At 38.6% G+C, this 26614-nt stretch overlaps 2 protein-coding genes across 2 annotated transcripts in view; one reads left to right on the top strand and one right to left on the bottom strand.

Moving 5' to 3' along the window:
* The window catches only part of DYNC1LI1 (dynein cytoplasmic 1 light intermediate chain 1), a 44666-nt gene extending 18409 nt beyond the window's left edge, over positions 1 to 26257 (top strand). Inside the window, exons 3-13 of the mRNA XM_017521685.2 lie at positions 5836 to 5952; positions 6627 to 6857; positions 10548 to 10717; positions 14175 to 14268; positions 17276 to 17411; positions 18832 to 18943; positions 21431 to 21490; positions 21631 to 21675; positions 22257 to 22377; positions 23483 to 23638; positions 25329 to 26257. Coding sequence (XP_017377174.1) covers positions 5836 to 5952; positions 6627 to 6857; positions 10548 to 10717; positions 14175 to 14268; positions 17276 to 17411; positions 18832 to 18943; positions 21431 to 21490; positions 21631 to 21675; positions 22257 to 22377; positions 23483 to 23638; positions 25329 to 25438 — 1352 coding nt within the window. The 3' untranslated portion in view covers positions 25439 to 26257. The remainder of the gene's footprint in view (positions 1 to 5835; positions 5953 to 6626; positions 6858 to 10547; positions 10718 to 14174; positions 14269 to 17275; positions 17412 to 18831; positions 18944 to 21430; positions 21491 to 21630; positions 21676 to 22256; positions 22378 to 23482; positions 23639 to 25328) is intronic.
* LOC108299417 (60S ribosomal protein L12-like) lies at positions 2485 to 3098 on the bottom strand. Its single transcript, XM_037736032.1, has one exon. It carries the CDS (start codon positions 3019 to 3021, stop codon positions 2524 to 2526), a length of 498 nt encoding a protein of 165 aa, XP_037591960.1. The 5' UTR covers positions 3022 to 3098; the 3' UTR covers positions 2485 to 2523.
* Positions 26258 to 26614: the final 357 nt, after the last annotated feature.

Genomic DNA, 26614 nt, shown 5'->3' with positions numbered 1-26614 from the left:
CTTTTTTTTTTTTTTTTTTTTGCTTATAGTTCCCAAACAACTCCAAACCCCAAAATTATAAATTAAATGTCATAGAAACTATAGAACTTGATAAATGTCATAGAAACTATAGAACTCTGTCGCCGAGGCTGGAGTGCAGTGACCCAATCTCGGCTCACCTCTGCCTCCCAGGTTCTAGCAATTCTTCTGCCTCAACCTCCCAAGTAGCTGGGACTGCAGGTGCATGCCGCCACACCCAGCTAATTTTTTTTATTTTTAGTAAAGACAGTGTTTCACCATATTGCACAGGCGGGTCTCAAACTCCTGAGCTCAGGCAATCTACCCACTTTGGCCTCCCAAACTGCTAGGATTACAGGCACGAGCCACCACGCCTGGTGAGATATTACTGTTTTTAAACCTAATCTCTTTTTTTGGTGGGTCAGTTTAATGGTACATTGTAAAAATAGTACTGAAAAATATTAATGTCAAATTCTTTTTTAAAAATTAGATAAAATTGTATATATTTGCAGTACATGAAGTTTTGGGATATATGTATTTGTTATGGAATGGCTAAATCAAACTAGTTAACATGTATTACCTCACATAATTGTCATTTTTGTGAGAACACTTAAAATCTACTCTCTTGGCGTTTTTCAATACAAGAGATTGTTAATAACTGTAGTCACCCTGTTTTACAATAGATCTCTTGAAGGTATCCCCCTGTCTGAAATTTCATAACCTTTGACCATCATCTCCCCAACTCCCTTCCCCACCATGGCTCCAGTTCCTGGTAACTACCACTCTGTTCTCAACTTCTGTTAAGGTCAACTTTTTAAGATTGCATGTGTGAGTGAGATCATGCAGTATTTGTTTTTCTGTGCCTGGCTTATTTCACTTAACACAGTAGTCCCCAGTCTTTTTGGTACCAGAAACCGATTTCATGGAAGACAATTTTTCCATGGACTGGGTGGGGACGTTTCAGGGTGAAACTCTTCCACCTCAGATCATCAGGCATTAGTTAGATTCTCCTAAGGAGCACGCAGCCGAGATCCCCTGGCATGCGCAGTTCACACTAGAGTTTGGGCTCCTATGAGAATCTAATGCCAGTGCTGCTGATCTGACAGGAGGCAGAGCTCAGCTGTAATGCTCACTTGCTGTCGGCTCATCTCCTGCTGTGTGGTCCGGTTCCTAACAGGCCACAGACTGGTACCAGTCTGCAGCCCAGGGGTTTGAGGACCCCTGATTTAACATAATGATGAACCCTCTAGGTTCATCCATATTGTTGAATATGACAGGAATTCCTTCTTTTTTGGAGGCTAAATAGTATTGCATTGTGTGTGTATAATATATATGTGTGTATGTGTGTGCATATGTACATACACACACGCATATGTCGCATTTTCCTTATCCATTTGTTGATGGAGCTGATGGACAATTAGGTTGATACCATATCTTGGCTATTGTGAACAATGCTGCAATCAACATGGGAGTGCAGATATCGCTTTAATATATTTACTTCCTTTGGATATCTTACTGTTACCTTCTTTATTGCCTATTTAAGGTTGCACTTATTGCTATGAAGTACTAGAAAATACTTCATAATAAGAGCCAGTCTGCCCAGTACAATTGAACATGGAATTGACTGCTCTGGGATACTTTGAATTTGGCATGCCTGTGTGTTGACTCTCTTTTCTGTTCTGCCTGTATTGCTTGGCTTCACCTTGCCCCAGTAGGATTATAAATACCATTGCAGAGGTAGGAAGGGCAATCTTGTGGCAGCATTCAGATGTAAAGACCTAAGACATAGCTGGGCACGGTGACTCACGCCTGTAATCCTAGCACTTTGGGAGGCTGAGGCGGGCAGATCACGAAGTCAGAAGTTTGAGACCACCCTGGCCAGCATGGTGAAAGCCTGTCTCTACTAAAAATACAAAAATTAGCCGGGCATGGTGGCGCACACCTGTAGTCCCAGCTATTCAGAAGGCTGAGGCAGAAGAATCGCTTGACCCCAGGAGGCGGAGGTTATAGTGAGCCAAGATGGTGCCACTGCACTTCAGCCTGGGTGAAAAAGACCTAAAACATTTTTTTTTTTAGCTTAACATGAAAATGAAAATGATTTTTAAGTTCTCAGAGAACTTATAGATATCCAGGAATAAGTCCCTAGGTTCAAGCAACTCCAGTTTTATGTCTATAAATACTTTTTTTTTTTTTTTTTTTTTTGAAACAGTCTTGCTATGTCACCAGGCATCAGGCTAGAGTACAGTGGCGCAACCTCAGCTCACTGCAATCTCTGCCTCCTGGGTTCAAGCAATTCTCCTGCCTCAGCCTCCCGAGTAGCTAGGACTACAGGTGCGCACCACCATGCCCAGCTAATTTTTGTATTTTTTTAAGTAGAGACGGGGTTTCACTATGTTGGCTAGGCTGATCTTGAACTCTTGACCTCATGATCTGCCCACCTTGGCCTCCCAAAGTGCTGGGATTACAGGCGTGAGCCACCGCGCCTTGGTTAAATGACCTTTATTGAAATATTTTCCTTTGTGCTTCTTAACTAGCTGGGCATTCCACAGCACCACTGTTGATGTCATCTATGATGTCGTGAGGGTGGCGGCCATCAACATTACAGCCCACAGACTGGGCAGTCCCCAGGATCTCTTTAATGGTTCCAGAGAGTTCACTGGCTAAAGATCGGTGCCGCATCTGTCGAGCAATGTTGACAATCTCATCGAAAGTGATAATCCTGCTGTGTTTAATGTTTTTCTGTTTCTTTCTGTCTCTTGGTGGTTCCTTAAGGGCTTTGATGATCAGGGCAGAGGCAGAAGGCACCACCTCAATCTGGGCCTGTCTGTTCTGAATGGTCAGTTTCACTGTAATCCTCAGGTCTTTCCAGTCACCCGTTGCCTTGGCAATGTCATCACCAACCTTTTTTGGAGACAGACCCAGGGGTGCAATCTTGGGGACAAGCGCAGAAGTGGCACCGACTTCACCCCCAGTGCACCTCAGGTATACGACTTTGATCTCGTTGGGGTCGAACTTCGGCGGCATGGTGGAGACGGCTGGTGTCAGATGAACTCGGATTCGGGACAACCGAAGAAAGTTGCACCTTGGCCTCCTCCAAGCCGAAAGCCGAAAAAGCACTTTTTTTTTTTTTTTTTTTAATGAAGTCTCACTATGTCCTCCAAGCTGGAGTGTAGTGGTGCGATCTTATCTCAGTGCAACCTCTGCCTCCCAGGTTCAAGCGATTCTCCTGCCTCGGCCTCTTGAGTAGCTGGGACTACAGGCGTGTGCCATTATGCCCAGCAAATTTTTGTATTTTTTTAAGTAGAGACGGGGTTTCACTATGTTGGCTAGGCTGATCTTGAACTCTTGACCTCATGATCTGCCCACCTTGGCCTCCCAAAGTGCTGGGATTACGGGTGTGAGCCACCTCACCGCATCTCTATAGATACTACTAATAAGATTCTAATAAATCCATGAGTAGTAACATATAAGTAGCATTTAAATACAATATAAAAAAGTCCTCACCAAAGCATTGAACAGCTAGACTACTTTTAAACCTTTTTAAAAAATACTGGTGTTAAGTTTAAATCACATGATTTTTTGCCATTAATACTTTTTTTTTTTTTTTTTAAGATAGAGTCTTACTCTGTTGCCAGGCCCCAGGCTGGAGTGCAGTGGCATGATCTTGGTTCACTGCAACCTCCGCCTCCTGGATTCTAGCACTTCTCCTGCCTCAGCCTCCCTAGTAGCTGGGACTACAGGGGTATGCCACCACACCCAGCTGATTTTTGTATTTTGGTAGAGACAGGGTTTCACTATGTTGGCTAGGATGGTCTCAATCTCTTGATCTTGTGATCCGCCCGCCTTGGCCTCCCAAAGTACTGGGATTACAGGCATGAGCCACTGCACCTGGCCGCCATTAATATTTTTAAGTCTATTTTTAATTTTTGTCTGTTGTACATACTCCCTACACTTTTTCTTGCCCAATTTATCCCTCTTTTCTCCCCATCTCTCCTGCTACATGTTTATTATGGCTTCATGGTTCTGGTAAGGGTCAATTCCCTGTCTTGATGTACAGGGAACTGAGTGATGTATCATCCCCCCTTGATTGGCCGCTGGTGGACATGTAACTGAAACTGGGCCGATTAAGAGTCTTTACCTGAGATTCTTCAGACTGAAAGCCAAGAGTAAGAGTCGTTTGTTCCTTGTAGATTGAACTGGGGTGACATGAGAGTGCAAATTCCTGAAACCTAAGGTGTTCTGCTTTACCTTCTCATCTCTTGAAAATTATCCATAGAGGAAGCCATTTGTTATTAGGATAGGACAAGTTTTTTTTTTTAAATATATATTTTATTGCACTTTAGGTTCTGGGGTACATGTGCAGAACATGCAGGATTGTTGCATAGGTACATACATGGCAATGTGGTTCGCTGCCTCCATCCCCCCGTCACCTGTATCGGGCATATCTCCCCGTGCTAAACCTCCCCAACCTCCGTACCCCCTGCTGTCCCTCCCCTATTCCCCCCCAACAGACTCCTGTGTGTGATGCTCCCCTCCCTGTGTCCATGTGTTCTCATTGTTCAGCACCCGCCTGTGAGTGAGAACATGCAGTGTTTGATTTTCTGTTCTTGTGTAGTTTGCTGAGAATGATGGTTTCCAGAGTCATCCATGTCCCTACAAAGGACACGAACTCATTGTTTTTTATGGCTGCATAGTATTCCATAGTGTATATGTGCCACATTTTCCTTGTGGATAGGACAAGATTTAACAAGACTGGGAGAGAGAATCCTGGTCGTGATGGAGTCTGCATCAGCTTCCCCAGCAGCTGGCATTATAGGCATGCCACTACCATGCCTGGCTAATTTTTGTATTTTTTGTTAGAGACAGGGTTTCACCATGTTGGCCAGGCTGGTCCCAAATGCTTCACCTCAAATGATCAGCCTGCCTTGGCCTCCCAAAGTGCAGGGATAAAAGGTGTGAGCCACCACGCCTGGCCAAGTCTGCATCTTTGATACTGTAGCTGCTCCATTGTATTTCATCAAATTGCCTTTTGGTTGAAGCTAGTTCCAGTTGGGTTTTTCACTTGGTATCAGAAGTCATCCTTAAATAATCTGTATTATAATTTATTTATTTATTTTTTATTTTTAGGTATAATATGATTTATTTTATTTTTAAACACTATGTTTTTTTTTAAATTGCATTTTAGGTTTTGGGGTACATGTGAAGAACATGCAAGTTTGTTGCATAGGTACACACGTGGCAGTGTGATTTGCTGCCTTCTTCCCCATCATCTACATCTGGCATTTCTCCCCATGCTATCTCCCCAACTCCCCACCCTCCGCTGTCCCTCCCCTATTTCCCCCCAACAGACCCCAGTATGTAGTGCTCCCCTCCCTGTGTCCATGTGTTCTCGTTGTTCAACACCCGCCTATGAGTGAGAACATGCGGTGTTTGATTTTCCGCTCTTGTGTCAGTTTGCTGAGAATAATGGTTTCCAGGTTCATCCATGTCCTTACAAAGGACACGAACTCATCGTTTTTTATGGCTGCATAGTATTCCATGGTGTATATGTACCACATTTTCCCCGTCCAATCTATCATTGATGGGCATTTGGGTTGGTTCCAGGACTTTGCTATTGTAAACTGTGCAGCAATGAACATTCGTGTGCATGTGTCCTTATAGTAGAACGATTTATAATCCTTTGGATATATACCCAGTAATGGGATTGCTGGGTCAGATGGAATTTCTATTTCTAGGTCCTTGAAGAATCGCCACACTGTCTTCCACAGTGGTTGAACTAATTTACACTCCCACCTGTATTATAATTTATAAGATTTATCCTTTTTTCTTTATATCTAGGTGAAGATGGAGCTGGAAAAACAAGCTTAATAAGAAAAATTCAGGGAATAGAGGAGTATAAGAAAGGAAGAGGATTGGAATATTTGTACTTAAATGTTCATGACGAAGACAGAGATGGTGAGTGTCATTTGTAACATAAATTTCCGAAGTGTATTCTGAGGTGCACTTCTATTCACATTGGTCTTTGATTTTTTAGTGTATCTTTTTTTACTAGAAGTTCTATGATGTCATGCTGGTCAAGAAATAGCTATGTTTAGGCATATTTTTATTAATTTGGGATTGGGATTCATATGTGATGCTTTTAAGCATCTTACGGTATCCTGATGGGCAGATACTTCTTTCCTGCCATACTTGAAGAATCTCAGTTTTTCAACTCATCCTCCCTGAGATAGTGATTATTTTGCTGACTCCTTTTTCATCTTCTAATTTTCTGATAAAAATATTATCTACTCAGCTTTTTTATCTATCAGCTATTTTTTCTTCTATAGATCACATGCCTTCTCATTTTTGTATATAATACCTTGAGTATGCATTTCTCTGTCTGCTCATGGTAAAAATATAAACATGTTATACATCCTCTAGTTTTGGATTAAGAAATATGAAGCAGAGGATGCTATAGTTAAGTCATTTTAGGCCTTTAGATAAATTAGTAGATGGCCTAAATAGTTGAACTTTGTAAGAGCCAGTAGCACATCTCCTGTGGAGATGGACTAAAATACCAACTATACTGTTAGTTGGATGATGAAATGACTTAACTTGTTGCCTTGGTTACTTTCTTTTGTCTGTTGTAGATCAAACAAGATGTAATGTATGGATCTTAGATGGAGACCTATATCACAAAGGCCTCCTTAAATTTTCCCTGGATGCCATATCTCTGAAGGATACTCTAGTTATGCTGGTTGTTGACATGTCAAAGCCTTGGACTGCTTTGGATTCTTTACAAAAATGGGCAAGTGTTATTAGAGAACATGTTGACAAACTGAAAATTCCTCCTGAAGAAATGAAACAAATGGAACAAAAGTGTAAGTAGTCTAGAAGTAGTAATGTAGGTTTCAAATACAAAATGTCTTAGCTAACTTTAATCTTTAGGAATTGTTTACTATGAAAAAAGGTTTAATGAAGCAAGCATACTATAACTACTTTTTTTTTTTTGTCTGAGACAGAGTCTTACTCTGTTGCCCAGGCTGGAGTGCAGTGGTGCGATCTTGGCTCACTGCAACCTCTGCCTCTCAGGTTCAAGTGATTCTCCTGCCTCAGCCTCCTGAGTAGCTGGTATTGCAGATGCTTGCCACCATGCCCAGCTAATTTTTGTATTTTTGGTAGAGATCAGGTTTCACCATGTTGGTTGGCCAGGCTGGTCTTGCACACCTCACCTCAAGTGATCCACCCGTCTCAGTCTCCCCCAGTGCTGGGATTACAGGTGTGAACCACCGCGCCCAGCCTGTAACCACTGTTTTTAAAATTCAGTTTAGATGGTGTGCTAGGTTTTAATATAGTTTCAAATTAGAAACATAAGACATAATGGTAAACTGTTTAGTAGAGATGCCTTTTCTCCTTGCCAAAAGGCTGTGTGTGTTCATTTTGGAAAGTAGCTTTGCAGGGTGAAAAAATGGAATCTTTCTTCAGCTGCTCATTTTCAGCAGTTTCATTTTTTAATTAGTAATATTACTGACCTTGTCAAAATGAAATGTGCCTAGAAATATGTTGACAGTATACATATAAAGATAGTAAGATGGTTTTATGATTTGCAGAGTACATATTTCGTACATGCCCATGTGAATTGGAGATTTTTTTAATGGGAATTATGAAAACGGTATGGGTCATTTCTAATAGGTTGTAAGCCAGTAACATTTAAAAAAATTTTTTTTTAATTTTTGAGTCAGGGTCCCACTGCACGCTGAAGTGCAGTGGCACAATCTTGGCTTGCTGCAACCTCTGCCTCCCAGGCTCAAGCCATCCTCCCACCTCAGCATCCCGAGTACCTGGGACTACAGGCATGCACCACCATGCCTGGCTGATTTTTTAATTTTTTGTAGAGATGGAGTTTTGCCATGTTGCCCAGGCTGGTCTTGAACTCCTGAGCTCAAGCCAGCCGCCTGCCTCAGCCTCCCAAAATGCTGAGATTACACGCGTGAGCCACCATGCCTGACTGCCTGTAACATTTTTTAATGTCACTTAAGAGTTCTTCATTTGCCAGTATTGTGCTTTGCATAAGAAAATACATAGTCGGCCGGGCGCGGTGGCTCACGCCTATAATCCCAGCACTTTGGGAGGCCGAGGCGGGTGGATCACGAGGTTAAGAGATCGAGACCATCCTGGTCAACATGGTGAAACCCCGTCTCTACTAAAACTACAAAAAATTAGCTGGGCATGGTGGCGCGTGCCTGTAATCCCAGCTACTCAGGAGGCTGAGGCAGGAGAATTGCCTGAACCCAGGAGGCGGAGGTTGCGGTGAGCCGAGATCGCACCATTGCACTCCATCCTGGGTAACAAGAGCGAAACTCCGTCTCAAAAAAAAAAAAAAAAAGAAAATACATAGTCAGTTGCTTTGTTATTATTATTCACTGACAGTAACTTTTACAGAGAAATTGACAGCTTACTGGAATTTATATGTAAGAAAACCATAAAAACTTAAAATGTATGCACTAAATCATTGAAAAAGACATCTAAATGCTTTTAATTTTTTTTTCTGTTTACTCTTGCCTGTGGAGTTTTTTGTTGTTGTTCTTTCCCTAAGTCTAGATTTATCCTAGAGTAGTAGTTCTCACTGCGGTTCCCTGGATCAGCAGCACCAGTGTCAGTATAGCCAGGAACATGTCAAAAATACACAGTTTTCACTCCCTATCCCAGACTACTGAATTAGAAACTCTTGAGGGTGGAAACAGTAATCTGTGATGTAACAAGCCTCTGGGTGATTCTGGTGCATGATAAAATTTTAAAGTCCTGTTAGATTATAGCCTCTGATCTTAAGGGTTGTAGTCACCAGGGCTGCTAAGGGTACACACAGTCCCCTGTGTTTCTAGAGGAACCGTGCCCAACTCTTCAGGATTCCCTGTTCCTTGACCCCATGTAAATTTAGAATACTTTTCCTCCATATGAGTTAGTCTTCATGATCGAGATCTGGTTTATAGTTACTTTAAGAGAAAACATCCATTTTCTTCTAAGTAAGTAATAAATGTACATTCTTTGTTTTTAAGAATTGAAAATAGGCTGGGCGTGGTAGCTCACGCCTGTAATCTCAGCAGTTTGGGAGGTCAAGGTGGGCAGATCACAAGGTCAGGAGTTCAAGACCAGCCTGGCCAATATGGTGAAACCCCATCTCTACTAAAAATACAAAAATTAGCTGGGCATGGTGGCGGGCGTCTGTAGTCCTAGCTACTCAGGAGGCTGAGGCAGAAGAATTGCTTGAACCCAGGAGGCGGAGGTTGCAGTGAGCCAAGATTGTGCCACTGTATTCCAGCCTGGGTGGCAGAGTAAGATTCCGTCTCAAAAACAGAAAACAAAAAACTTGAAAATAGCCAGTCACAGTGGCTCACCCCTGTAATCCCAACACTTTTGGATGCTGAGGTGGGAGGATTGCTTGAGTCCAGAATTTGAGACCGACCTGGGCCACATAGTGAGACACCATCTCTACAAAAATAAAATAAAAAATTATCCAGATGTGTTGACACATACCTGTAGCTACTCAGGAAGCTGAGCAAAATCACTTGGGTCAAGGCTACAGTGGGCCATGATTACACCACTGCACTCCAGCATGGGTGACAGAGCAAGACCGTGTCTCAAAAAAAAGAAAGACACTTCTGTGTATTTTTCCCAGTATTTTTTATTTCTAAGCTGGAATCATACTTTGGCCTTATTTTATTTATATCTCTTTTAATGTTACTATTTCCTACAACGTTAAATATTCTTTGAAAACTTAACATTTTATGGTTGTGTATAATTTTCCCTCATATACTATTTTAATCCTGTGCTATGGACAGTTTGTTTCCAGATTTGTTTTGCTTTTAAACAGGAAGAAAGGAGTTATATGGAAATCCCTATGAATGTGCATCACGGATTGTGCCCTTGAGAATTCCTAGGAGAGAACTGAGTCACTAAGCATACATTTTCAAGTCTCTTGATACATTCACATTTACTTTATATTTTTTAGGGACAGTTTTGACAACCTTGCAAAAACTCCTAGAAACTGATCAGCATTGGTAATATTTCATTAAGTTGTGCCATGGTTACAGAATGAATGAGTATGGCCCAAGATTGAGCCTAGGTAAAAAAGGGAGAGACCTGAGTAAAGGGTTTAGTGAGAGGAAGTTAGTATTAGAAAATCATCTAGACTATCTTTTAAGTTGTGGGCTTTTTTTTCTCCCACATTTATTTTTCTTTTATCCATAGAGTAGCCTTTGTGTATTAGAGAAGGTAGAGAGACAAAACTAATTGTGACTTGACCAAAATATATTTCATAAATCAAGCCAGGTCTAGATAGAATCCTACTTTGTAGAGCCATCCCATGCAGTAGTAGTATTCTGCTCCTAATTATTAATGTGGGTCCAGTGTTTGTATATTTTCTTTGAAATAGTTTTCTCAAACTCTTTTTGTTCCTTCTCTTATATAAGACTAAGTATAAATTCAAGTAAATTTTATCTTTAGATTATGGCAAGAAAAGTTAACCTGCTGAAATAAAGTAATTTCTAACCTGTGTTTACTTTGATTTTCAGTGATTAGAGACTTCCAAGAATATGTAGAGCCAGGAGAAGACTTCCCGGCTTCTCCCCAGAGAAGAAATACTACATCACAAGAAGACAAAGATGACAGTGTAGTTTTACCTCTGGGTGCGGATACACTTACACATAACTTGGGCATTCCAGTACTAGTAGTTTGCACAAAGGTTAGTTTGCTTCCTACAGATTCTGCTACTTAGATGTTCACTGAGGTTGAACAACTGTTTTGTTTTCCAGGTTTTTTGGAGTTAACACATTAGTTCTCCTAGATAATTTTTAATGAACAAATAATAGTTTAAAGTATTGAATGGCATTAACATGTTGTTTTTGTGGTCTTAATTATAGTTTCTTTGAAAGAAAATGTAATTTCAAATACTTGGGATTGAATTTCATTTTCATAATTTCAGTTGAACTTCATTGTATGATTAATCAGTTTAGTAGAAATAATTACAGGTAAAATGATAGTTTATTCGTTTTTATAAAATTTTTTTTCTGTTTTGATCGAGTTATATAAAATTATTTTTTGACATTAAATTTTTTTTTTTTTTTTTGAGGCAGAGCTTTGTTCTTGTTGCCCAGGTTGGGCAATGTTACCATCTCGGCTCACTGCAACCTCTGCCTCCCAGGTTCAAACAATTCTCCTGCCTCGGCCTCCCCAGTAGCTGGGATTACAGGCTCCCACCACTGCTCTTGAGTAATTTTTTGTATTTTTAGTAGAGACGGGGTTTTAACATGTTGGCCAGGTTGGTCTTGAGCTCCTGACCTCAGGTGATCCGCCTGCCTTGGCCTCCCAAAGTGCTGGGATTACAGGCGTGAGCCACAGTGCCCAACCTCAACGTTAAAATTTTGTATATTCTTTAATATCAGAGGATTATGTACTTAAAATAGACTTTTAAACACGTAGCAGCACTCATTGTTGACATGTAGTTATCAAGGGTTACTGTTTTTTGTTTTGTGGGGTTTTTGTTTTGTTTTGAGATGGAGTCTCGATCTGTTGCCCAGGCAGGAATGTAGTGGCACGATCTCCACCAACTTCAACCTCTGCCTCCCAGGTTCAAGTGATTCTCTTGCCTCAATCTCCCGAGTAGCTGGGAGGAGCCCACCACTGCGCCAGCTAATTTTTGCGGTTTTAATAGATGGAGTTTCACCATAGTGGCCAGGCTGGTCTCGAACACCTGACCTTGTGATCCGCCTGCCTTGACCTCCCAAAGTGCTGGGATTATAGGCTGAGCCACTGTGCCTGGTCTTAGGGTTTCCATTTTTTAAAGAGGTTCTGATAGGATCACTATTATCAAAATTATATAATTGATTATATTCACTGAATATGTTTTGCAATAAAATTGTTTCCTTTAAAAATAATTAATCGATCAAGTTCATCTTCTCCCCACTTGGTCCTAAGTAGTGTGTTTTTACCATTTGTAAGTCATGGAATAGTTAAGAGAATGATAGCACGTCAGTCCTTTTGAGACCTGAAATTACTAATGCTTTTTAATAATCAGTAAAATTTGCACATATAATAATTAGTGGATGGTAAAGAATTTATTCATTGTTGGAGTTAAGTTGATGAATAAATTTAAAACCTAGCTTAGGTTTTACTTTACTACAAAAATTATTCATAACAAAGGAATGGAGTGACAGCATTTAAATTGTTACAGTCTGCCACCTGCTTTCAAATGGTGGTTCTGGTATAGTTAATTGTTACATACACCTTTTCTGTAAAACGCTATCTTAAAATCTCACACTGAAATCCTTCTGTGTGATTTGTTTTTATTCTGTTTTGGTTGGTAAAGAGCTGTTTATTGGAAGTTGGTTCCATTTTATAAAAACACTACTTGTGTTATGAAAAGCGGTCTTATTTTCCAAAAGAAAAATGTTAAGTTTAAAGGGTCCGGAAGCAGTATCAAATGAGTCATAGAGTCATAACATTTTCAAATCAGAAGAGATCGTCTACTGTATTTTACAAAATCTAAGACACCATCAGATGTATTTCAGTTTATGAACTTTGAAAATGTGTAGGGAGATGGGGAAATGTGTGTCCCCCAATGGAGAGAAATATGGTGGTTCAACGGCATCAATTTAAAGACTCTGGAAATGGAGATTTCAGAGAGACTTAAGTTTCTTAAGTCCTTTTCAGTTAAAGTATTTTTATTTAATACTAAACCACCATGCTTTGCCAAAAGTTTCGTTAAGTCAAAGTATAATAACTATCTTTAATCATTTGAAATTACCCTCAGTATTTGATGAAATGGGCAATGAAATGCTCATCATAATTATATAATGAGACTCTGTTCTGTATATATGTTACCCAGCTAGCCTTGAACTCCTAGGCTCAGTCCTCCTGCCTCATGCTCCAAAGTAGTATAGGCACATACCACTGCACCCTGTTAGGTTTTTTCCCCATATGTATAAGTGTGTGTGTATATATATGATATATATGTATATATGTGTATGTGTGTATATAAATCCCTATGTTACATATATATACATATATATGTAACAAAAAAGTTACATAGCAGATTTGACCCCAAACTGATATTAGCTATAATGACCATTATTAAATGTTTATTTTTGTATTTTACACCTGCAATTCAGAAGGGTTTTGGTGAAATTATTTGGATGTCATGATGTTTGAACATGCCTTCTTTGTATTTATCTTAACATTTTTCTGTAACAAGCAGAATTGAGAATTGTCTCATTGATTGTACAGGCGGCATTTCAAAAATCACCTGTATATAATTTCCTTATTGTGTAATTGGTGAGATTGTAATAAGAGTGAATAAAAGCACCAGAAAAAAAACTAAGGTCATTTGTGAATTACCAGATAAACACAGGAACTAAGAAGAAATGGTGAAAAGTAGAGCCTCCCTGGATATGCAGAAGTGTTTTATAAAACTACAATAGATGTTAGATCTTTAAAAACTTTGTTCTAGGCTATAAGTAGTTGAGTTAGTAAGTATGATTTCTTAGTACAAGCTAGGCTTGTTATTCTTCCTTCTGTTATGTACTAAAACTTTCTCTTGGCCGGGTGCAGTGGCTCACGCCTGTAATCCCAGCACTTTGGGAGGCCGAGGCGGGTGGATCACGAGGTCAAGAGATCGAGACCATCCTGGTCAACATGGTGAAACCCCGTCTCTACTAAAAATACAAAAAATTAGCTGGGCATGGTGGTGCGTGCCTGTAATCCCAGCTACTCAGGAGGCTGAGGCAGGAGAATTGCCTGAACCCAGGAGGCAGAGGTTGCGGTGAGCCGAGATGATTCATGCCATTGCACTCCAGCCTGGGTAACAAGAGCGAAACTCCGTCTCAAAAAAAAAAAAAAAAAAAAAACTTTCTCTTTGGTGTTCTGACCAGATTTAATGTTAACATAGAAGTTAATGCTTTTTAATAAGATAAAATTATCTATTAGTCTTTCCAATTAAAAGTTCATAGAATACTTGATATTCTTGGTCCTACTGTTCATTCACCATATCAAAGTGGTACTTTTTTTTTTTTTTCCGAACCTCCCCGCCTCTCCCAGAGTGGTACTTTGGTGATGTTCCCCTATCCAGAATTGAACTGTTCAAATTATTATATTTCCTTTTGATTATTTTAAATATATTGTTTTTAATTATTTTAACTTAACAGTGTGATGCTATTAGTGTATTGGAGAAAGAACATGACTACAGAGATGAACATTTTGATTTTATTCAGTCACATATCCGGAAGTTTTGTTTACAGTGTATCCTTTTAAATACATTTATTGATTCAGTGTACAACCTTACCTGTTTTTTTTTTTTTTTTTTAAGTTAAAGTAATTAAATTGATGGACTTGAGAAATTCTATAAACATTTCTTGTTCTGCCTCTGGTTGGAAATTTCATTTTACTTCCCAAGTTATTTACATTTGGATGTTTTGAGATAGAAAAGCAAATATTGAAGTATATTACTTTGATTTGCTGTGTTTAAAGTATGCTTAAGAAAAATAATTATTAATTATATGTGGAAAAGTCTAGTCAGCTGTGGTTATGAACATATCTGATTTAAAAACTGTATTTATTGGTTGTGGATGGTAGGGCAAGATCAGTATTTTGGTTTTTGTGTTTTCATGTTTAATTTGTTAAGTGTGTTATCTTCCCCACGTACAGTCTAACAGTGTTTTCAAAATCTGGCTCTGCCTGTCTAAGACCTAGTGGATTAGAATGCTGCAAATGAAGCTGGAGAATCTATACTTTAGAAACCTTCCTGGGAAATCTATCATAGAAAGTCTTGTTAATCTAGATTGCAGGGATTAGGTGAGCCAGTGAGTAAAAATTACAGCTGAAAGAGGGAGAAAATGAAGATTATAAGTGAATGCTTTTTAGAGACTCTACTATTGAGAACTTGGTTACACCTTGAATACTCTGAAGCATCGACTCATCAACCCTCTTGGATCAGATATTTTGCAGCTACATTATCCAGCCAAAGCTTTTGAGTCTGAAAAGTAATGAAATGATATTAGGAATAGATAGTAATAAGTAATACACACATGTTTATAAATCATTTTCATTAGGGGGCATTTAATTTAAGGACCACTTATAGAAAGCCCGAATAAGATGACACTTAGAGTTTCCCTTTCCCCTTTTTCCTTAAGTTCTTTTTATGGGCCTTTCTCTTCTCACATCCACAAATGGCTGAGTTGGTTAAGTTAAAGGGCACTTGTCTACATAATGTCTTCAAAAAGAAAAAGTGGGAGTAATTGTAGTGTAGGTATCTATAGCCTTTTTTTTTTGTTATCTTTGGAGATTAGAAAATTTGAGAATAAAAAGTATCTTTATTTAATGCTGTACTTAAAAATGTAAATACAGAAATGTAATCAGAAAAGAAGCTTTCTACTAAAATAATTAGAGTCCATTAGAGCCAGTTAATTTTAAAAGAATACAAAATGGGAGAAGTCATCTCAAGATAATGAGGTATGTATTTACAGTGACTGACTGAGTTCAAAATCATCTTTATTTTATTAAATTTTTTTTGTTTGTGTTTTGTTTTTGAAAAGTAGTCTCACTCTGTCGCGCAGGCTGGAGTGCAATGGCGTGATCTCGGCTCACTGCAACCTCCGCCTCCCGGGTTCAAGCTATTCTCATGTCTTAGCCTCCCAAGTGAGTAGCTGGGATTACAGGTGCCTGCCACCACACCCGGCTAATTCATTTTGTGTTTTTTTTGGTTGTTGTTTTTTTTTGAGACGGAGTTTTGTTCTTGTTGCCCAGGCTGGAGTGCAGTGGCACGATCTTGGCTCACCGCAACCTCTGCCTCCCAGGTTCAAGTGGTTTCTTCTGTCTCAGCCTCCCGAGTTTCTGGGATTACAGGCATGTGCCACCATGCTAGGTTAATTTTTCTTTTTGTATTTTTAGTAGAGACGGGGTTTCTCCATGTTGGTCAGGCTGGTCTCGAACTCCAGATTTCAGGTGATCCGCTGCTCTTGGCCTCCCAAAATACTCGGATTATAGATGTGAGCCACCGTGCCTGGCAGCCCAGCTAATTTTTGTATTTTTAGTAGAGATGGGGTTTCGCCATGTTGGCCAGGCTGGTGTCCAACTCCTGACCTCAGGTGATCCACTGACCTCAGGTGATCCACCGACCTCGGCCTCCCAAAGTGCTTGGATTATAGGTGTGAGCCACTGTGTCCAGTCTTTATTTTATTTAATTTTTAATTGTAATACAAGTTTTTCAGTTATAGAAATCTTCCAGATTATCATAATTTGATTTGCATTGTGGGGAAGATCATTAATGCAAAGTTCATAAAGTTAAACTTTTGCCTAAGCTTATGTTTGTCTTTTGCCTAAGTTTATGTTTGTCTTTACCATGTTAAGGTTTCATATCAAGTTGTATTTAGCAATACTGCTTTTAGGTTCATAAACCTCAGTCACGTCCCCAAAACTATGAGTATCCCAGTTAAGAAGTTAGACGTACTCCCAGGATTTCCACTTGGCCTAAGTTACCATCTCCCATGGAGACACAGTGGCCAGTGCTAGAATGTGGGTGGTCATAGAATTTCTGATACCCACTCTGAACACATCATCTGTCAGTGGTCACATTGTCTATGGATGTCTTAATATTTTCTTCCACTGTGTCTTTTGGATAAGAGGTCAGTGTTAGGCTCTGCTTTAATACATCTTCATGTGAGATTGCATTATGTCAGGTTTTGTCATGAAATGTGCTTTTGCCTTAGGTTATTCCTGAAAGCCTCCTGATTGGTACCTGCAGACTCACCTCTCAATAATGGGTCTTTTTTGCTCTCTTCAGTGAGTCTCCTGAGCTTTATCCCTGAAGTTTTAATTCCTGGGTTTAGTAAAAACTACAGAGAGACACTGTTACACACCATTTTTGTTGAAAAGGCAAACAAAACAGTTGTTGATAAATAATATCCCCTCCATGAATATTAGGAAAGTTAAAATTATAAACATTGTCCTTTTATGTGCTTTAAATGTTAGAAGTAGGAGTGGTGTCAGTATTTCTAGATTTACCTTTACGTCTTGGCTTAATGAGACTTCTACCTTCCTAAGTTAAATTGATTATGTAAAAATTCTTTCTTTGTAGCCTATATAAAGGTAGGTACTTGTAACTTTTGAAGTTTTTGATTACCATATAACATACCTTTGGAGTTATTTCTGAAAGTAAAATGCACATAGATATAAATGTTAAGCTGAAAACACAGAATTTTATATTTGTCCATGACATTTGTCCAGAATTTTCTTTAACCATATTGTTCAGATGGTGCAGCACTTATTTACACTTCAGTAAAAGAAAATAAAAATATAGACTTAGTATATAAATACATCGTTCAGAAACTATATGGATTTCCCTATAAGATTCCTGCTGTTGTTGTGGAAAAGGATGCAGTATTTATGTAAGTGGACTCTTAAATATATAATTTTATTATGTATTATTGCTACTATTTGATGGTGAATCATTATTTTTGGTTTTGAGATAGGAACAATAAATTTTTCCATGATGAATAAGTGAGCATCTACCTGTTCCTAGGTTGTTTTTTATGTATAACCTATCTTGATTTCTCTGTTATTACCTTTTAGATTTACTACTTGCCTGAGCCCTTTTTCAAAGCTTTTGCTATTATAGCTAAACTGTCTACTGGGTGCATATATTAGTGCATTGTATCTACTTATTCTTTAATTGATTATGATACATAAATGACCAAATTTCTGATCTGGACATGATTTTAAAAAGTTACCTGGCCAGGCATGATGGCTCACGCTTATAATTCTAGCATTTTGGGAAGCCAAGGCGAGTGGATCACCTGAGGTCAGGAGCTTGAGATCAGCATGGCCAACATGGCCAAACCCCCTCTCTACTAAAAAATACAAAAATTAGCTGGGTGTGGTGGTGCACGCCTGTGGTCCCAGCTACTCTGGAGGCTGAGGCACGAGAATTACTTGAACCTAGGAGGCAGAGGTTGCAGTGAGCCAAAATTGCGCCACTGCGCTCCAGCCTGGGTGACAGAATGAGACACTGTTTTCAAAAAAAAAACAAAGTTACCTGAATAGTCCACGTGCAGTGGCTCATGCCTAAAATCCCAGCACTTTAGGAGGCTGAGGTGGTAGGATTGCTTGAACTCAAGAGCCCAAGACTAGCCTGAGCAACATCATGAGACCTCATCTCTACCAAAAATTTAAAAATCAGCCAGGTATGGTGGTACGGACCTGTGGTTTCAGCTACTTGGGAGGCTGAGGTGGGAGGATCACTTGAGCCTGGAGACCAAGGTTGCTATGAGCCATGGTTGAGCCACTGTACTTCAACCTGGGCAACAGAGCAAGACTCTCAAAAAAAAAAAAAAGTACCTATATAAAATTGGGAGATAATAGTTACTGCACCCCACCTCACAAGTTAACACTAATGACATTTCTAAGATAAGAATATTGGTAATTTTTTTTGAGACAGGATCTCACTTCCATCACCCATCCTACAGCTCAGTGACTTGATCTCAGCTCACTTTAGCCTCTACCTCCCAGGCTCAAGCAATTCTCCTGTCTCAGCCTCCCAAGCAGCTGGGACTACAGGTGCACGCCACCATGCACACCCAGCTAATTTTTTTTCTTTTATATTTTTGTAGAGATGGAGCTTTGTCGTGTTGCCCAGGCTTTCATTTTAAGTAGAAATTTGTAAAACGTGACATCATAATTAAAAGCTAATTCGTTTTCCATAATTGTTCAGGTTGACTTCATAAAAATGTACCTTTTACATGATCTTGGACTGAATGAATGAATGGCTGTACAAATGCTTGAGAATTTATCATATGTATTCCTTTCTAGTCCAGCAGGGTGGGATAATGATAAGAAAATAGGAATATTACATGAAAATTTTCAAACATTAAAAGCAGAAGATAATTTTGAAGACATCATAACTAAACCACCTGTTCGAAAGGTAACCATTTTAGTAAATAATCTCAATAGATAGACTTTAGACTAAACTGAGGGGAAGTCTATACTTTCAGATTGAAGGTATGAAGGCAAGGATGTCCTTTGCCATCTGGAGGGTTTCTTTTTTTTTTTTTTTTTTTTTTTCTGAGACGGAGTTTCGCTCTTGTTACCCAGGCTGGAGTGCAATGGCGCGATCTCGGCTCACCGCAACCTCCGCCTCCTGGGTTCAGGCAATTCTCCTGCCTCAGCCTCCTGAGTAGCTGGGATTACAGGCACGCACCACCATGCCCAGCTAATTTTTTGTATTTTTAGTAGAGACGGGGTTTCACCATGTTGACCAGGATGGTCTCGATCTCTTGGCCTCGTGATCCACCGGCCTCGACCTCCCAAAGTGCTGGGATTACAGGCGTGAGCCACCGCACCCGGCCTGGAGGGTTTCTAAGTATAATTTGGGTGTGTTTCTAATGTACAGTTTACATAAGGATTTCTTTTAGCAAAACATAAATCAGCCGTTCAGCTAATTAAATCTTAGCCCTTGGCATATGGATAATAGCACTTGTTAGTACATAGTTCCTTGGAAATCATAGATTGACATGAGTGAATATGTGGCTCTTATAGAGTTTGAATAGGTAGAAGCTGTGAACTTTCCAACCTAGAACTTGGTCAAGAGCCAAGAAAACATTGCTAGAATAATCCTCATGGTTCTATCTGCTGGGGCAGATCTTGGATCTTCTCTGCAGTTAGTTACCCACTTTAGCTCACAGCTATCCAGGAACTTCCAATTTTCTATATTCGGCTTTAGTCTTGACTATAACATATCAGACTATTAAATCAGGTCCCAGTAGATACACTGCTTTCCTATATCTTGATTTCATGTTAAGCGGTGTATAGCGTTCTATGGATAGAGATGTTTCTGAAGAGCTCTATAAAATGAGTATTTGCATAAATAAATTGAATAACCCTAATTTGAAAATCCAAAATGGTCAAAAATCTGAAACACTTTGAGCACCATCATGACTCTCAGAAGGAAATGCTTATTGAAGTATTTTGGATTTTCAGATTAAGGATGCTGAACTGATAGGTATTAATATAAATATTCAGCAATCTGAAATACTTCCACTTCTGGTCCCAAGTATTTCGAATGAAGGATAACCTAACCTGTAGTAATTCTTACTGACTGACTTTAATCTTGATATATATATCAAGAAAAAATAATTTTGATTTAACTTATAAGACTTATAAGAATCTAAACATTCATAACATAAAGCATCCATCTGCTGTTTGTGGGTTACTGCTAGTAATAAGAAAAAGTCAAATGAAAAATCAGTTGGTGTGATATTTGGTCTAGATGTCTGTTAAAAGAAATGCATACATAAAAATAAAATAGCAAAAATATTTCCCATTCTTTTACCAACAAATATGCTTCTTTTTCTTTTTCTTCTGCTCATTCCACAAATATTTATTGAGCATCACTTTAGGCCCTATTGAGGTTCTAAGTGCTAAACGGGAAGGAGGGTGATATGTATAATAAACCAATACATAAGATCATCTGTCAAGTAAGTGCTACAGAATAAAAGCAGGGCATAGGGAGAGTGAGCGAGAGGACTGGGCTGTGAGGAATGCTGTTTATGAACGATGTGGGAAGGTCTTTGATGTAAGAGGGGAGAATGCTGAAGGCAGAAGGAACTAAAAGTGCACATGCCCTGAGGTAGAAATGTATGAGGAAGACAGGCAGGAAAGAGCTGTGAGGAAGGACAGAGTGCCGGGAGATCAGAGGCAGAGTTCAGTTATTGTGGGTTCTTACCAGTAGGCTACAGTAAGGACTTTTGGTTTCATTCTGAGTTAGATGGAAAGCAATTGAGAGTTTGAGCAGAGGAGTGATATAATCTGACTTAACCTTTTAAAAGAATCACTCTGGCTCCTGGGAAAAAAATAGATTGGGTATGTGTTTTACAGCAAGAATAGAAGCAGGAGACTTTTGCATTTCTTTTTCCTAATTACTCAGCTTAGAGAAGAGCCATTATATTTTTATTTCAGAGAAGCAAGGGACAAGTTGCATTTCACTTAACTAGGATATTACTGGTCCTTTTAAAACACCCTAACTGCTGTTTAGCAAATTTATAAGCATGATTAATATGCTTGTGGCTCTAGGATTGTGCTGTTCAAATTCAGTAGCCACTTGCCTTATGTGGCTTTTAAATGTAAAATTAAATAAAATTAAAAATTCAGTTTCTCTCTTACACTAGCCACATTTCAGGAGCTCAGTAGCCACTGGTGGCTAGTGACTATCACATTGAACAGCACAGATACAGAACATTTCAAGAATTGTAGCTAGATACTGAACAGCTCTGCTGGAGGGCAGCTCACTCATGTGCATATAAATATAGTAAATGTTCAAATTCTTGAACTGTTTTTTAATTAGTCTAATCTAGAGAATAAGTTATTAATGGCATTAGCATAATATATTAAACTTATGTGTTGCTCATTTCAGTTTGTACATGAGAAAGAAATTATGGCAGAAGATGATCAAGTGTTTCTTATGAAGCTACAGGTATGAAATTATATCAGAAGCAGACTTAGTATGGTTAATGAGTAAACTGTTCTCGTGTGCATTTTCTTTAAAACTACACTGGTATATGCTGTGAATGTCTAAACTAGGATTCTTTTGTTTTGTTTTGTTTTGTTTTTCAGTCCCTTTTAGCAAAGCAACCACCAACTGCAGCTGGAAGGCCTGTGGTCAGTATTACAAATTTTAACAAAATTATTAAAATGCAGTACATATTGTTTTAGTTCTTTTTTCTTAATTATATACATATCTCCTATGGGTGTGCTTTGGTATAAACTTGAATTCAGAATCCTTGTCTAATTTGTGAGATTTTAAAAGTGTAAAGATCTATTTGTAACGTTTGTTGTGTGTCTATACTCAGGCATTTATGTGTCATTTTACAAATCCTCACAACCGTCTTATGAGGCAGGACTGTTACTAGCCCCATTTTGCAAATGAGGAAATGGGAGCCTTAAGGAGGACATTGTGGCTTGCTTGAGATTATAAAGCTAGTAGAATACAAGTCCAGATTGGAAACCGAATCTGACTCCCAAGCTTATACTCATAACTGTACATCATCACTCAATATGTTCTTTATTCTCTATGAAAGGGAAAATTAGTATTCTAAAATGTGATAGGCCTCTGTCTGGCATTCTCTTAACAATGAGGACAGGATTGCTAACAGTTTTATCAATGGCTTGCAGTGTAAAAGTACCAGTAGGACAGTGAAAATTTCAGGTTTTTATAATTGCCTTTTCCTATTTTTACATAGGATGCCTCACCAAGAGTCCCAGGAGGCTCCCCTCGAACACCAAATAGATCTGTGTCATCCAATGTTGCCAGCGTGTCACCCATCCCTGCTGGGTCAAAAAAAATTGATCCAAACATGAAAGGTACATCTCTTTCTAGGAGATAACCAGACAATACATTTTACGGTAGAAAGAATCTATCTAAAATTCCACCTTTTACCATAACTATTTTCATTCTTGTGCAATACCTTCTAGGCTTTGTCTCTGTGGATATGTCATCTCATAGTTAACCAGATTGTAAACCATTTTACAGTGTATTTGCGATGTATTATCATTTCCATGATAAAAGTTTTGTTATATTTAATCACTTCCCTGGTAGATCATTGAAGAAATTCATATTTACACTATAATAGGTAATCTGCAATTAACATAAAGAAAAAACTATATACATAATAGTTATTTCTCTAGGAATAATTGCCATAAGTAGGATTAGTAGGTCAAAGAGTTTATGTTTTTATGCCTTTGACAATATTTTTTTCAAATGGGTTATTCAACTTTGCATGTCATTAACATTGAGTGTTAGAGTTTGCCATAACCTAATTAATATGCTTTAAATATTACCTAATAAGAGTTATTTTCCCTAGTATTTTCCTTCTATTTGTGTTTCTCTTCTGTGAGTTGTTTATTGCTGTCTTTTGCCCATTTATTTCTGGGAACTTCTACTGGTTTTCACATAGGATTCTGTAACTTTTCTTTTCTTTCTTTTTTTTTTAAAGACAGGGTTTCACCATGTTGGTCAGGCTGGTCTTGAACTCCCGACCTCAGGTGATCCACCCGCCTTGGCCTCCAAAGTGCTGGATTACAGGCGTGAGCTACCATGCCCGGCCCGGATTCTATAACTTTTCATAATATTTTAGGCAATTTCTCAACAATTCTATTTTTGAAGAATCCTTTTCAAATGGGAGATATATATTAGTATATAACATCTTCTTGTTTAAAATACCTTTGGCCTTTTAAAATTAACATTCTAATTTTTAAATAATTATTTTACACTCTTAAAGTTTACTCATTTTGTTTTATATATAAGTAGAGAAATTACTCAGCATCAAAAGATCAAACTAGACTTGAATTTGGAATATAAAACTCTTAAATTTTAAGTTTATTCATTTTCTGTGTGTGATTACTCTAATAATAATTATGGGAAAGCCTTATGTTTTGACTAAAGCATTTTGTTTTTTGTTTTTTATAGCTGGAGCTACAAGTGAAGGCGTCCTGGCAAATTTCTTCAACAGTTTATTGAGTAAAAAGACTGGCTCTCCAGGAGGCCCTGGTGTGAGTGGTGGTAGCCCTGCAGGTGGGGCTGGAGGTGGAAGCAGCGGTTTACCACCATCCGCCAAAAAGTCAGGTATACTTAACGGGAGCAAGTCGCTTTTTAAAAATAACAGTTTTATTGAGATATAATGAAGTTCGCTCATGTAAAGTGTATAATTCTGTGGTTTTAGTATCTTTACAAAGTTGGGTAGACCATCACCATAATCTGATTTTAGAACATTTTTATCTCCCCAAAAGAAACCTTGAACCTTATCTTTTTCCTCTACAGATTTCCCTATCTGGACATTTCATGGATATGGAGTTATACAGTGTATGGCCTTTTTTTTGTTTTTATGACGGGTTTTCTCCATGTTGGTTGGGGTGGTCTCGAACTCCCAACCTCAAGTGATCTGCCCACCTCAGCCTCTCGAAGTTCTGGCATTACAGGCATGAGCCACCACCCCCAGCTCAATGTATGTCTTTAACAAATGTTTTTGAGGGTCATACATGATGTAATATGTATCAATACTTTAGGTTTTTTTTTATTTTTTGAGACAGAGTCTGGCTCTGTTGCTCAGGCTGGAGTGCAGTGGTGTGATCTCAGCCCACTGTAGCCTCTGCCTCCAGGGTTCAAGTGAGTCTCCTGCCTCAGCCTCCCAAGTAGCTGGGGTTACAGGTACCCGCTACCATGCCTGGCCAATTTTTGTAATTTTAGTGGAGACAGTGTTTCACCATGTTGGCCAGGCTGGTCTTGAACTCCTGGCCTCAAGTGATCCACCCACCTCAGCCTCCCAAAGTGCTAGGACTACAGGCATGAGCCACCATGCCCAGCCTACATTCCTTAATTGCTGAATAATATTTTATTATATGGCTATACCACATTTCATTTATCCATTCACTGGATGATAGACATCTGAGTTTCATCTACTTTTTGACTATTATTAATATAGTGGTGCTTTGAACATCCAATTTTGTGTGGATACAAGTTTGTAATTCTCTTCGGTAAAGACCTAAGTGGAATTACTGGGTCATGTAGTAACTCTGTTTAAACAGAGGTTTTGAAGAACTGCTGTGTGTGCCATTTTAAATGATTGGCAGGTTAGGAGATTTCCAGTTTCTCCATATCCTTGCCACGTTTTTATTGTCATCTGTTGTTGCCACTCATTCACCTCTCCAAATGCTAAATTTTTGTTGCTATTTTCTATTTTACTGTTCTTATTGTCCCATGCCTTTAAAAAAAAAAACCTTTGTGAGGTTAAATGATAGGTGCCAGTTTTACCTCCGTTTGGTAACAGATCCATAATTTAAAATGAAGGAATTTGTTTTTTCTTGAAATTTTAATTATTTTTATTTATTTTTTAGACAGAGTCTCTGTTGCCTAGGCTGGGATGCAGTGGCGTGATCTCAGCTCACTATAACCACCACCTCTGGGGTCAAGCAGTTCTCCTGCCCCAGCCTCCCAAGTAGCTGGGATTACAGGTGTGCACCACCACACTTGGCTAATTTTTGTATTTTTAGTAGAGACAAGGTTTCACTCTGTTGGCCCGGCTGGTCTCGAATTCCTGACTTCAAATGATCCTCCCCCCTCGGCCTCCCAAAGTGCTGAGATTATAGGCATGAGCCACTGCTCCTGGCTTAAAATTTTTAAATTAAGGGTCATTTATATAACTTGGTGTGCTAAAGTTAATGAAAGTGTCAGCAATTTTTAAATGAAGAGATATTGGTAAAAAACAATACTTTCACTTATATGTAAGTCTTGTTTATTTTCTTTCTCTCCATTGTAGGCCAGAAGCCTGTCTTAGATGTTCATGCAGAACTAGACAGAATCACACGAAAACCAGTTACAGTTTCTCCCACAACACCCACATCTCCTACGGAAGGAGAAGCTTCTTGAAGATACCAAATAAAGCCATTTGTTCAGTTTTCTGGGATAATGTAAACATGCCTCTGCCTTTTCCTTCAAAAATGGAATTAGAAAGCTGGAGTGCTTCAGGTGGACTAAATGTATGTCTTGTGTGTGTGTGTGTGTGTGTGTGTGTGTGTGGTTACCTGTTTTTTAGAAGGAGCTATACAGAAGAAAAACTATTCTACATTATGTAAGATTGCTATTTGCATTGCCATTTTGCATAAGGAAGTAATTTTTTATTTTGAAAATCTCAAAACTTTCAGATATGAATACAACCATGTGATCAATCATATTTAAAGTCTGTTTAAAACATATAAAAGAGTTTAGGAGAAGGGCAGAAAACATGCAATTTGGGCATTTGACTGACTTGTAAGTCTGAGCTTATTTTAGTTATAATTATTAAAATCATTTTTAAAAATTTGTCAGTTTTGCTGACAGAAGAAAAATCGTCAGATTTTGCACACCAACATAAATGTACCACCACACACGGAAATGCTGAGAGAACCATCAGATAGCATTTGATACACTAGCCATTGTCTCAATCACTGATCTGTAAATTGTCATCAAAATATGATTTAGAAATATTGGTCAAGGTGTTTCTTTAACTGAGAAGAAAAGAAAGCACACTGCCTAAATGTGTAAAAGAAAAATGCAGAGGTTATTAAAATGTAAAGAGGTAACAATCTTTTGATTTGTCTATACATATATATATATTTGGCTTTGCCTTAATATACCCCTTTTTTGTTTGTGACTTTGAACTGTAATCAGTTAATAATAAAGTATTTATTCTCTGCATTCAGGTTCAAATAACTTGTTGCATTTTCTTATGTTTAAATTTACATGTGTCAACTAATAAATTAGATTCATTAGTATAGTCATCCCTTGGTATCCATGAGGCAAATTGGTTCCAGGACCTACCTCAGGTCCCAAAATCCCCACATGCCTAAGTCAGAGATATAAAATGGTATAGTATTTGCATATAACACTCACATCCTCCTATATACTTTAAATCACCTCTACATGATAATACCTAATTCATTGTAAATGCTATGTATATACTTGTACTGTATTGTTCAGAGGAAGATAAAATCTGCCTTTTTAGATGCGATTTTTTTTTCCAAGTATTTTCCTTCTGTCATTGGTTCAATCCATGGATGTGGAACC

The sequence above is a fragment of the Cebus imitator genome, unplaced genomic scaffold (genome assembly GCF_001604975.1).
Source record: "Cebus imitator isolate Cc_AM_T3 unplaced genomic scaffold, Cebus_imitator-1.0 Scaffold21, whole genome shotgun sequence".
Taxonomy (NCBI): domain Eukaryota; kingdom Metazoa; phylum Chordata; class Mammalia; order Primates; family Cebidae; genus Cebus; species Cebus imitator.
This window is presented reverse-complemented; position numbering and strand designations above follow the sequence as displayed.

Excerpts from the sequence above, each read along its gene's own strand:
- LOC108299417 (XM_037736032.1), bottom strand. The coding sequence starts at position 3,021 with ATGCCGCCGAAGTTCGACCCCAACGAGATCAAAGTCGTATACCTGAGG.